General features: G+C 42.9%; 1 protein-coding gene across 1 annotated transcript; it reads right to left on the bottom strand.

The window, feature by feature from the left end:
• Nucleotides 1-9,426: 9,426 nt before the first annotated feature.
• On the bottom strand, nt 9,427-10,674 carry LOC109239905. The gene is made up of 3 exons (XM_019406498.1): nt 10,546-10,674; nt 9,676-10,231; nt 9,427-9,575 (listed from the first exon to the last, which is right to left on the bottom strand). The coding sequence occupies exons 1-3, from the start codon at nt 10,672-10,674 to the stop codon at nt 9,427-9,429; spliced, it is 834 nt and encodes a 277-aa protein (XP_019262043.1).
• Between the last annotated feature and the right edge of the window lie 2,973 nt (nt 10,675-13,647).

Below are 13,647 nucleotides of genomic sequence, written 5' to 3'. Positions count from 1 at the left end.
CCGGATAGGTATTGTACTTTATTTGAGTGATTGATCATGCACTTGTGACACCGGGTTCTGGGATGATTATGGGATTATTTAATATTAAGTTTGTTAAAGACATCAATATCTATTCAGTGAAATTCATTACTCATTGTTTAATGTATAAAGGAAACGATTTCAAAAATATTAAAACAAGAAATTACTAGTAAATTGGTGTTGGCTTGCCTGACAATGGTGTCCGGCGCCATCACAACCCTTAGTGGATTTTGGGTCGTGACAACATGGTATCAGAGCACTAGGTTCCCTTAGGTCTCACGAGTCATGAGCAAGTCTAGTAAAGTCTCGCGGATCGGTACGGAAACGTCTATACTTATCCTCGAGAGGCTACAGGGCTGTTAGGAGCACTTCCAGGGACCAAAGAACGGACCAAAGAACGTGGAGTGGTGTGTACAGGCTGGGCCCTGTTGCTCCCAAACGCACACGCAAGTATACGTGGTCGTACAAGTAATAAAATGATAAGTCGAGTATCGAACCCACAGAGACTTGTATCAACTACTCACTAACACACCAATATTGTTGTTCGGTCAAGCTAAATTCAAGTTCAAGAGTTTAATTATGCTAACTATAATTCTAAGTAACAACTAAATTATCAAGTAACGAGTTGATTGTTGTGTATTCAATAGAGACAAGTATTCCAGGGTTGTGATTGATTCACCAATCGTATTGTGTTCTAATTAACTCTCCCTTTTCATATAATTCACTCATGGTTACTAATTAATCGATAAGTGCTCTTGTAGCCTTCTCCCGAAGTACTACTCACCTATCCTCAATAGATTAACGCCTATATTCCTATGGAATTAATCTATTAAGAACGCATTAAGATTACGATATTTAATTAAGCACGGTGATTAGGTATATTCCTATCCTAACCACAAATTCGCTCCCCTTAAGGGTTAAGATCATACTCTCTTCAATTCTTCTCTAATCTAAACACGACTTTCCCAAGCATAGCATAGATAGTGAATAGAACCTAACTGCTGGCCAGACAATTAAGCAATTGAACACAGAATTGAAGAAACAACCATATATGAATGAATTAAAATCAAGATCGAGCTTATTATCAAACAACAATATCCATGGCTTAATCACAACCCCAGAACAATGGGTTTTAGCCACTCATGCTAGTGTGCATCACAATTAGGTTCAATTTCATCACAAATAGCAAAAACAAAGAGAAGAAAAGAAGAACTTGATAGTCCAAACTCCTCCTTGCCGCTTGCCTCTCGGTTCCTTCCACTCTACTATGAAAACCTCGATAATTTGATCTTGGGCGAGCTTGACTTTATATAGGTTAAGTAGGTTTCTTTCCAGCTTTCCAATTTTACCCCTAACTAGCATTTTTTTTCCGGACGGCACTGCGCGAACTTTGCGCGACTTCGCGCACCCTTTCTGTCTCAGCTTGTAACCTGCGCGAACTCTGCGCGACTTCGCGCACCTGGAGCTTTATTTCTTCCAATTTTTTGTCTTGTTCTTGCACGCACTCAACTCCGAGGGATCGTTTTTGCCCATAAATCATTCCAATAACCTCTTGAAAGCATCATATAAGCTCCTCACCCTGCAATGTACACAAATCACAATTAGAGCCTATTTTTCATCAAATAACCATATTATGTCATTGAAATGTAATTAAGCGGAAGCATAAACAATAGCTAAATCACCTAGATTTCACCTATTATCAACACCCCACACTTAATTCATTGCTAGTCCTCGAGCAATCAAACTATACCTTCTATAAAATCCTTCACTCAACCATTTCCCCTAACGCATTACACCTAGAACAATGTGCATATATTACGCCTAGTAGTGAACAATCCTAGCCTCAAAGCCGACTCTCAAGTGCCATGCAATATTCACACTTCCTCAAAGTACTCTACACAGACGCCAAGACTTGCTTTTCCGTCATGAATCATATGCCCTCGCAATCACATCAACAAAAACTAAATTCAATCCACACATTTGAGTCATACACTCACATATATCAATGAAAACACTCACTCTCACAAACGAAGTCACATGCATGCAATTGATACCATAGGCTTGCCCTTAATGTAAATCTCCACTAATGTAGGCTCGCTCGATCCAAAATCAATTAGGACTTTTTCATGGTTGTAATGTGGGCTAAGTGACGGGTAGGATATATTTAGGATAGTGACTCAACCTCCTAAGCACTTTAACACATCACATAATCACTTTTTCAGCGCAAATTCTTCAACCCACTTCATATTCACAAAGAAATTCATCACACGAATACTCCTTTCTTCTTTATGCACTCTATTACTTCATATCCACTAGCTGAAACAAGACACAATATATTTATCTCTTTTTTTTTTCTTGTCACTCAAATTCCGCTAGCGGTGTATTCGTTTACAACACAAGTGCACCATTCATCCTTTTATTGGTTCAACTCAAAAGCCACCCCACACTTATTTCCTTCTTACTTCTTTTAGCGCTCCTCTCACAATTAAAGTGCCTTAAGAGGTAAAAGGATCAAAACAATGTCAATTAAGAACAAAAGGGTACAAGCTTGTAATGAGGGTGCCAAACAAAAGGCTAAAGGCTCAAAAGGGTTAGCTAGGGACAAATTTTATTTATGATAAGCAATCAAGCTCAAAAAGGTCACAGAAAGCCTAAAATCATTTTTCAAACCGAGCACCACCTAGGATTTCGCTTCAACTCACATACCGGGCAAGTTCTAGACACAAGTACACTACATGGACTACACAAATACTCACCACATATGGCATATGACTCATTCAGATTAGCTCATCAAGACACTCCGTTACGAGCATTCAATTCAGTAACAAACATACAAATTAAGGCACCTTCAGTGAGATTCAACAATTAGGACTAAGCGTTACACTCTAGGGTCTATAGTGTTCAGGTGTGTCAATGCTATGGGTTCTTTTTCAATTCATAGCTCGTAGCCCATCACCCTAATCTACAAATCAAAAAGAAAACAAAAATAAAAACTACCTATGCCCGGTTCAAGTTAAAGGCCTAAAGAAAAATCAAGGGGGAGTTGCTACACTACCTAAAAAAAAAAAAACTTTTTGGTGTTTTCTCTAGACTCACTTCCCTCAAGAAAATCGTCTAAAAAGATCCCTCATCAGGAAGAGCCTACAATTTTTCAGTTTTTTTTTCTCGACTCAGTCCCTCAAGAACCCCGTCGAAAGGGATCCGTCGTCGGGAAGAGCCACCTATCTATTGTAAACTAATGATTCCTACTTTTTATCAACACTATCAACGTCAAAAAGCACAAAACAAGGTAAAACCTAACAATCAATTCATAAATATACATACATACAACGAAGTACCCCACCCCACACTTAAAGATAAAGGCATGTCCCCATGGCTTAAATTTTAAAAGAGCAGTGAGGTAAAGAGACTTCCCTGGAGCTTCACTCTTTGTCGGAAACAGTTTTGGGGTTCACGTGGCACGCACGCCCCAAAGCTCGCAGCCAACCCGTGAACTTCTTTTCCGACTTGACTTGTCGGTCAGCTACTTCATCCACACGAGTGCCCAACTCAGTCATTGATGAGCGTAGTCCAGCCACCTCCTGCTCCAATGATGTGAACCTGGACACCCTGGCAGTTCCTGAAGAGGACGCTGCTCCTGGCGGTGCTGCTGGTGCTGGATCCTCCATGTGTTCATCCGCGTCCTCCGACGATGCATCAGAATCAGAATCACTCTCATCCCTTCCTCCTGCTGCTGCCGCTGGCCCTGGTTCTGTGATGTTCTTGCCAGGTCGGATTATGTGGTCTTTTTTAAGCAGCCCGTCCACACTAATATTTTCGGGCACTTGCGCTTGACGGCAGAGCTTAGTCACCAAGGAGGGGAAAAAGAAACCATACTTGCGTAGGGGACACCAGATAAACATCTCATCGTGAATCACTTTGGCCATGTCGAAGGGCAGACCCTTGACGAAACACCAAATCAATGCAGCGCGGGGTCCATTCACCTCCTTAGTATTTTTGGAGGGGATGAGGCGACTGTTAATCACATATAACCAGCACTTCGCCTCTGTAGTTAAAACGGAGGAGTGGAACTTCTCACCGCTTTCCAGCCACTCCACCGTTCTCCCGGGTACGCAAATTGAGTCTAAGAAGCGATTCCACTTGGCGTCTGTTGGGTGTTTGGACCACTTATAAACATCCGTATTGTCAGGCAATTGATATGCAGTGCGTATCGCTTCAACTGAGGCATCCACCGCCTTTTGGCGCACCGTGACCACCTTGTCCACATGATCAGGCTGATTGGCATAAAATACTCGAACGACCATGACATTAGCCTCCCCTGGCTCATCAATGAAAAACTGCAGACCCTGCTCCATCAACTCCGAATACATATGTGGGCAGCGTGTCTGGACCGAACGGAGGTCAATACCCCTCTTTGGAACTGGTGTTTTGATGGCCTTCTGCGTAAAACGGGTCTGAGACACAGGGGAAACAAATTTACTGCTGTCGTAGGCAGGGGCTGCTCTTTGGCGGCTTGAGGAAGGACCTGTGTCTTGGCGCTTCTTCGATGGTGCCATAGTACCTGCAAAACGTGAACATATTAGTTCAGCCCAGCAAAACTAGTGTGACTTAATGCGGTTACTCAGACTTCACACGCAACTCAGTCACAACTGTATAATCATGCTCATTGAGATCTTTCCACAAACACCTTGTGGGCATTAGGCTCTCATAACTCTTGGCTTAGTGTCTAGCAACAATGGCCTCCCACCAAATCTCATACATAACTCAAATCAAGTACCCCCCCACCCTACACTTACAACAAACTAACCCCACAACATATTTCACCAAGTTGGAACACCAAATCACATAAACAACTACACTAATGGCATAAAATACAACATACAACAATTCTAAGAATAGAAAGAAAAAATATAGAAAGAGAGAAGAAAGAAAAACTAAAACTAGTGTGCATACCTGTTGGGGGAGAAGTCGTGAGAGGGGGGAAGAGGATAGGAATGCTTGAATTTGGGGAAGGAATGTGGAGAGGTCTTTGGGGAGGGTTTTGTGATTGTGAAATTGGGGAGAGGAGTGATGAAGTGGGGGGGGGGGGGGAACGGGAACGGGTATGTGTTGTATTAGAGGTGGGTTGTAAACAAATTAAAACACAAAAAATAAAAATTAAAAAGAAAACACACTAAAAAAAAAACACCGGAAAGTTCCNTGAAAAACTGCAGACCCCGCTCCATCAACTCCGAATACATATGTGGGCAGCGTGTCTGGACCGAACGGAGGTCAATACCCCTCTCCGGAACTGGTGTTTTGAATGGCCTTCTGCGTAAAACGGGTCTGAGCCGCAGAGGAGACAAATTTACTGCTGTCGTAGGCAGGGGCTGCTCTTTGGCGGCTTGAGGAAGGACCTGTGGCTTGGCGCTTCTTCGATGGTGCCATAGTACCTATTGGGGGAGAAGTCGTGAGAGGGGAGAAGGGGATAGGAATTCTTGAATTTGGGGAAGGAATGTGGAGAGGTCTTTGGGGAGGGTTTTGTGATTGTGAAATTGGGGAGAGGAGTGATGAATGGGGGGGAAGGGAAGGGTATGTGTTGTATTAGAGGTGGGTTGTAAACAAATTAAAACACAAAAAAACTAAAATTAAAAGAAAACACACTAAAAAAACTGCCGGAAAGTTTCCGGGGGGGGGGGGGTAGGGGGGTCGCGAACATTGCGCGAAGTCGCGCACCCTTCGCGCAATTTGGACCCTTAGGCAGAATGTTGCGCGAACTCTGCGCAAACTTTGCGTGAAGTCGCGCACTTTTGGACTCCCAGGCAGAATGCTGCGCGAACCTTGCGCGAACTTTGCGCGAAGTAGCGCACTTGGGCATTTATTTTCACCTGTTTTGCTCCTGGTTGATGGTCCTTTCACCCGCCCTTCGTCGCCTGCATTTGTTAGTATGTTAAAACTCAAAATCAAACACTACTACTATCGTTGGGTTGCCTCCCAACCAGCGCCTTATTTAACGTCGTGGCACGACGGTTACAACAATTCAATGGGTTGCCTCCCATCCAGCGCCTTATTTAACGTCGCGGCACGACGCAGAGTCTCGCTTACTCATTAGCGAGTTCAACCTTGGTCTTCTCACGATTTATCATTCTTCCCCAATAATGCTTAACTCTATGACCGTTCACTAAAAATTTCCTTTCGCCATTTAAAGTTCGTAGCTCAATTGCACCATAAGGAGTAACTCTCACCACCTCAAACGGACCTGACCATCTCGACTTTAGCTTCCCAGGGAATAGCTTTAGTCTGGAATTGAATAGCAATACCTGTTGTCCTGGCTCAAAGTGACGCGGCTTGATATGCTTGTCATGCCATCTTTTTGTCTTTTCTTTGTATAGCTTAGCATTTTCATAAGAGTGCAACCTGAACTCGTCTAATTCATTCAACTGCATAAGTCGTTTCTCACCTGCGGCTTCAAGGTCCATGTTCAGCTTCTTAATGGCCCAGTATGCCTTGTGTTCCAGCTCAACGGGCAAGTGACATGCCTTCCCATACACCAGCTTGTAAGGAGACGCTCCAATTGGCGTTTTGTAGGCCGTCCTATATGCCCATAGAGCATCATCCAACTTTGCAGCCCAATCTTTCCTATTCACACTCACCGTCTTCTCCAATATTTGCTTGATTTCTCTGTTTGACACCTCGGCTTGCCCACTTGTTTGCGGATGGTATGCTATGGCAACTCTGTGGCGAACTCCATATTTAGCTAGAAGGTTATTCAACAATCGATTACAAAAATGAGTCCCTTCATCACTGATTAAGGCTCGTGGAGTCCCAAATCTCGAGAATATGTTCTTTTTCACAAACGCAGCTACCACCATGGCATCATTCGTTGGCAAAGCAATTGCCTCCACCCATTTTGACACATAGTCAACGGCTAGCAAAATGTATTTGTTTCCTCTGGACGGTGGAAATGGCCCCATAAAATCTATCCCCCACACATCAAAAAGCTCAACTTCTAGAATGTTATTTAAAGGCATCTCATGCCTTCTTGTGATTGTTCCCGTTCTCTGACATTGGTCACACTTCTTAACAAATGCATGGGCATCCTTGAATAAAGTCGGCTAAAAGAGACCGGATTGTAGCACCTTTGCAGCTGTTCTATCTCCTTCATGATGGCCCCCATAAGGTGATGCGTGGCAGTCATACAACACTAATTCTACCTCTTTTTCAAGAATGCATCTCCTCATCAACTGATCAGCACATTGCTTGAACAAATAGGGCTCATCCCAATAGTAGAAGTTCACATCATGTAAAAACCTCTTTCTAGCTTCAGATTCGATTTCGGCAGGAAGTACCCCACTCACCAGATAATTTACATAGTCTGCGTACCATGGGGAGGGTCTTGGGTTATAGCAAAGCGTACCATGGGGGAGGGTCTTGGGTTATAGAAAAAAGTTGCTCATCAGGAAATGTTTCTTTAACTTGGCCACCCTCCTTCACGTGGTCGTGGTTTTCCAACCTTGATAGATGGTCAGCTACCTGGTTCTCTATCCCCTTGCGATCTCGTATTTCTACATCAAATTCTTGCAGCAATAACACCCAGCGCATCAATCTAGCCTTAGACTCCTTTTTGGTAAACAAATACCTGATCGCTGCATGATCGGTATGGGCTATGACTTTTGTTCCCACCAAGTATGCCCCGAATTTCTCAAAGGCCCACACAACAGCTAACAACTCCTTCTCAGTGGTGGTGTAATTCAGCTAGGCATCATCAAGAGTCTTACTCGCATAGTAGATGGAATAAAACACCTTGTCCTTTCTCTGGCCTAACACTGCCCCGACAGCATGATCACTCGCATCACAAATAAGTTCAAAAGGTAAAGACTAATCCGGTGCCACAATAATGGGAGCAGTCACCAACTTCTTTTTAAGTTCTTCAAATGCGTTGAGGCACGCATCATCAAAGTTGAGTGTCACATCCTTTTCAAGCAACCTGCACAAAGGAGTAGCAATTTTTGAAAAATCTTTAATAAAGCGCCGATAGAAACTCGCGTGTCCCAAGAAACTCCGGACACCCTTCACTGAAATAGGTGGAGGTAATTTTTCAACCGCCTCCACCTTTGCTTTATCAACTTCAATGCCGCTCCTAGATACTCTGTGACCCAGCACGATGCCTTCTTGTACCATAAAATGGCACTTTTCCCAATTTAGTACCAAATTCGTTTCTTCACAACGGGCTAGCACCATGCTTAGATTCCTCAAGCAATCATCATAAGAAGACCCAAAAACTGAAAAGTCATCCATAAACACTTCCACGAATTTTTCCACCATGTCGGTGAAAATAGCCATCATACATCTCTGGAAAGTGGCTGGTGCATTACAAAGACCAAACGACATTCGCTTGAAGGCAAAAGTGCCGTAAGGACAAGTAAAAGTAGTCTTCTCCTGATCCTCTGGGCATATGACAATCTGATTGTATCCTGAATAACCATCAAGGAAGCAGTAATATTGATGCCCGGCTAACCTGCCTAGCATTTGATCGATGAATGGGAGTGGGAAGTGATCCTTGCGAGTTGCCTTATTGAGCCTTCTATAATCAATGCAGACTCTCCATCCCGTAACAATGCGAGTGGGGATTAGCTCATTCTTCTCGTTCTTAACTACAGTCATTCCTCCCTTTTTGGGCACACATTGAACGGGGCTTACCCAGTTGCTATCAGAAATGGGAAAAATGATACCTGCATCGAGCAACTTGATTACTTCCTTTTTCACAACCTCCTTCATGATAGGATTCAATCTCTTTTGCTGCTCTACACTGGAGCGGTGTCCGTCCTCTAGAAAGATTTTATGCATGCAAAACGATGGACTAATACCTTTGATGTCAGCTATAGTCCACCCAATGGCCCTTTTATGCTCGCGGAGCACTCTGAGCAGTTTTTCTTCTTGAGTGCTGGTCAAGCTGGATGAAATAATTACGGGCAGTGTCTCAGAGTTTCCTAAATAAGCATAGCGCAGATGCGCTGGAAGTGGCTTGAGTTCTAGCTTCAGAGTTTCTTCAATAGATGGCCTGGGGAGAGTTAGAGTAACATGCCTGTCCAACTCTTCAAATTTTCTGAACCAATGTACATAACAGCAGGACATATCTACCACTTGCTCGATTTCTCCTATTCTTTCATCTTCACTATTTTCAACATCCCCAATCAATACTCGTTCAACAGGATCTGCAGGGCTCATATAGGGCACTAACGATGTCGCATCACTCTCCACCACCGAGATCATGGATAACTCTTCATAATGGGCTGGTAACCTCAGTGCTCTATAAACATTGAATACCTCCACTCGGTCACCTACTCTCATCGTCATCTTTCCTTCGCAGACATCAATAATAGCTCGACCCGTGGCTAAGAATGGACTCCCCAAAATAAATGGGACTTCCTAATCAGGCTCGTAATCCAGGATAATGAAATCAGCAGGGAATATGAAAGAGCCCACTTGAACTAGCACATCTTCAATCACTCCCTCAGGATGAGCAAGGGAGCGGTCAGCTAACTGTCGTTGGGCGTGGTTCACCCAATCCCAACTGTCTGAACACAGATAGCGGCATCAAATTGATGCTCGCTCCAAGATCACATAAAGCTCGCCCAACAGCATGTTTACCAATGGAGATGTGGATAGTGAAACTACCTGGATCCTTCAATTTCTGAGGTAACTTGCCTTGAATTCTGGAGCTGCACTCCTCAGTGAGTGCCACAGTCTCGAACTCGGTCAGCCTCCTTTTATTTGCCACAATATCCTTGATGTATTTTGCATATTTGGGTATTTCTTGTAAGATGTCAACCAATGGAATATTAATCTGCACCTGCTTCAAGATATCAAGAAACTTTTTATATGCGGCATTGTCTTTTAATTTCTGCAATCTTTGAGGGAATGGAGGTGGTGGCCTTGAAACCAATTGTGGGGGCTGCTCAGCCACCGCCTCTCCAGCTGGCTTCTCTGGCTCCGTGGCTTTCTCTGGTGTTGATGCTATAATGGCTAGCCTCTCAGTAAAAGTCACCTGTTTCCTCTTTTTAGGAGGAACTTCCTCGATTTGTCTCCCATTTCTCAACGACACGGCATTCAGGGCCGCCTTAGGATTTGCTTCAGTGTCGCTTGGAAGAGCTCCAGCTGGTCTAGTGTTTTGAGCACTGGCTAGCTGTCCCATTTGACGCTCCAAATTTCTCACTGTTGTGACGAGGGATTGCTGTTCAGCCATCAATTTTTAAACATGTCTTCAAGGTGGCTTGTAGGACTCGCTTGTTGTTCACCCTGAGGTGGTCTAAATTGCTGTTGCGGTGCTTGAGGCCTATATTGGTTCTGAGTGTCCTGGTTTCCACCCCAAGAGAAGTTTGGGTGGTTCCTCCAATTGGGATTGTAAGTGTTCCCATATTGATTTGCTTGGCCCCTATTTGAATTACCCACGAAGCAGAAAGACTCTGGGTTTGCGGGACATATGTCGCTCGTGTGTCCCTCTCCACATATTTCACAAAAAGCTTGAACCTGTTGTATCGGTTGTACCTGTTGCTTGTTGATATTCAAGTTCATCTGATTGACTTGATTGGCCAGCGTAGCAATCTGCGCGGATAATGCTGAGACGGCATCTAATTCAAGAACCCCTGCAGATTTTTGCACTGTGTGTCTGCCCATCTCTCCTTGCCAATCTGGATTGCTCTTGGAGAATTTGTTCAGTAATGCATATATCTCGTCAAAGCTTTTCTCCAACACTTGACCCCCAGCTGCAGCATCTACCACGATCTTTGTTTCAGAATGTAATCCTTCTATGAAAGTGTGAGCTAGCACTTCATTCATCTGATTGTGATGAGGACAGTCTCTGAGTAGCCCCTTGAACCTTTCCCAAGCCGAGTATAAAGATTCTCCCGCTTTCTGTTTGAAGGCAACTATCTCGCTTCTGATCTTTGCAGTTTTGCCTGAAGGGAAGAACCTTGCCAGAAATTTTCTTGCCAAATCGTTCCATGATGTAATGGAATTTGCTGGTTCTGACTTTAGCCATCGCCTAGCCTCACCCAACAGAGAGAAAGGAAAAAGTGCGAGCCTCACATAATCTGGAGTGACCCCGTTAGTGATATAAGTATCACTAATCTCCAAGAAGTTCAGAATATGCTGCTGTGGATCCTCGTGTGGAAGACCCATAAATTGCCCGTTTGCATGAAGCAGCTGGATCATGCTCTGTTTCAGCTCAAAGTGCCTAGTGATCCTGGGCTTCACTATACTGGAGGTGACATTAGCAATGCTGGGCATCGCCACCTCCTGAACAGCCATGGGTTGCTTCTCTGCCATGTCCACAGGAAATTGAACAAGTGCCTGAATATTATTCGTATCCCTTGCTTCCCTCAACCTCCTGTGAAATGTTCTCTCAGGTTCAGGATCAAAGCCTTGAAGTCGGTCCTGGCTTCTGACCCTACGCATTCAATCACAGTTCCTGAGATCCGAGCAACAATCAAGTAACGTTAGGCTCAACGAAATAAACAATTAAAGCAAAAACTAGCAAGTAGCTAATATTAAGTCCTCGGCAACGGCGCCAAAAACTTGTTGCTCCCAAACGCACACGCAAGTATACGTGGTCGTACAAGTAATAAAATGATAAGTCGAGTGTCGAAACCACAGAGACTTATATCAACTACTCACTAACACCCCAATATTGTTGTTTCGTCAAGCTAAATTCAGGTTCAAGAGTTTAATTATGCTAACTATAATTCTAAGTAACAACTAAATTATCAAGTAACGAGTTGATTGTTGTGTATTCAATAGAGACATGTATTCCAGGGTTGTGATTGATTCACCAATCGTATTGTGTTCTAATTAACTCTCCCTTTTCATATAATTCACTCATGGTTGCTAATTAATCGATAAGTGCTCTCATAGCCTTCTCCCGAAGTACTACTCACCTATCCTCAATAGATTAACGCCTATATTCCTATGGAATTAATCTATTAAGAACGCATTAAGATTACGATATTTAATTAAGCACGGTGATTAGGTATATTCCTATCCTAACCACAAATCCGCTCCCCCTAAGGGTTAAGATCATGCTCTCTTCAATTCTTCTCTAATCTAAACACGGCTTTCCCAAGCATAGCATAGATAGTGAATAGAACCTAACTGCTGGCCAGACAATTAAGCAATTGAACACAGAATTGAAGAAACAACCATATATGAATGAATTAAAATCAAGGTCGAGTTTATTATCAAACAACAATATTCATGGCTTAATCACAACCCCAGAACAATGGGTTTTAGCCACTCATGCTAGTGTGCATCACAATTAGGTTCAATTTCATCACAAATAGCAAAAACAAAGAGAAGAAAAGAAGAACTTGATAGTCCAAACTCCTCCTTGCCTCTTGCCTCTCGATTCCTTCCACTCTACTATGAAAACCTTGATAATTTGATCTTGGGCGAGCTTGACTTTATATAGGTTAAGTAGGTTTCTTTCCAGCTTTCCAATTTTACCCCTAACTAGCATTTTTTTTCGGACGACACTGCGCGAACTTTGCGCGACTTCGCGCATGTTGCGCACCCTTTCTATCTCAGCTTGTAACCTGCGCGACTTCGCGTATGTTTCGCGCACCCGGGGCTTGATTTCTTCCAATTTTTCGTCTTGTTCTTGCACGCACTCAACTCCGAGGGATCGTTTTTGCCTATAAATCATTCCAATAACCTTTTGAAAGCATCATATAAGCTCCTCACCCTGCAATGTACACAAATCACAATTAGAGCCTATTTTTCATCAAATAACCATTTTGTGTCATTGAAATGTAATTAAGCGGAAGCATAAACAATAGCTAAATCATCTAGATTTCGCCTATTATCATTGCTACTCCTAATTGCTCTTATGTGTTTCAAATGTATTTGATTGATTGTGCCTAGTTGTTGGTAATCTGTAAAGATATTTGAAATGAACTATAATGAATTTGTGTTGCGGGAATATATGTGCAAGATGTGTCTCAATGCTTTCAATATGCTATTTTGTCAAATGAGAATGTGTGAAGAATGTGAAACATGTGCTAATATACCTACACTTCAAGTCGAGTTTGATTTGAGATTGTTATGCCGAAATGTGTGAAATCCTCTTTATGCTTACGACCTACAATTGCTCTCGTATGCACCTGTTATCTTGAATTGAAATGTTTAATGTTGAAAGTGAAAATGATGTGAAATGTGGGGGAAAAGAGCTTGAGTTATGAAATGTGGCCTAGTGCCAAGTATGGTGTGATAATTGTGGCCCCAAGTGCCGATGAACTGATATATGCAAAATAAATTTGAAACGAGATGTTTGATGGAAAATTGTAATGTCTTGAGTGAGACAGCCTAGCCGATCGGGCCGTGATCGGATGCCATGCCGTAAACATGGTGGTATTGTGTTGGAAATTGGACCAGAATTGAAAAGGGAATTAAGATTGTGGAAAAATGTCTCCAAGGAGATGACCTAGCCGATTGGGTCGTGATCGGTCTCCGTGCTAGATTCACGGTGGTATATGTGTGTGTGTGTGTGTGTGTGTATATATATATATATATATATATATATATATATATATATATATATATAATATATATATAGGCACAGAAATTGTGATTGAAATTGGGAATTGGTTATGATGT

The sequence above is a fragment of the Nicotiana attenuata genome, unplaced genomic scaffold (genome assembly GCF_001879085.1).
Source record: "Nicotiana attenuata strain UT unplaced genomic scaffold, NIATTr2, whole genome shotgun sequence".
Classification (NCBI taxonomy): domain Eukaryota; kingdom Viridiplantae; phylum Streptophyta; class Magnoliopsida; order Solanales; family Solanaceae; genus Nicotiana; species Nicotiana attenuata.
The sequence above is the reverse complement of the archived record's forward strand: the minus strand, read 5'-3'. Positions and strand labels throughout refer to the sequence as shown.

Coding starts and splice junctions, on each gene's coding strand:
- LOC109239905 (XM_019406498.1), bottom strand. CDS start 10,674: ATGGGCAGACACACAGTGCAAAAATCTGCAGGGGTTCTTGAATTAGAT. Junction 10,232..10,545: donor TGAATATCAACAAGCAACAG/GTACAACCGATA, acceptor ATGGCTGAACAG/CAATCCCTCGTCACAACAGT. Junction 9,576..9,675: donor TCAGAAATTGAAGGATCCAG/GTAGTTTCACTA, acceptor ATCTGTGTTCAG/ACAGTTGGGATTGGGTGAAC.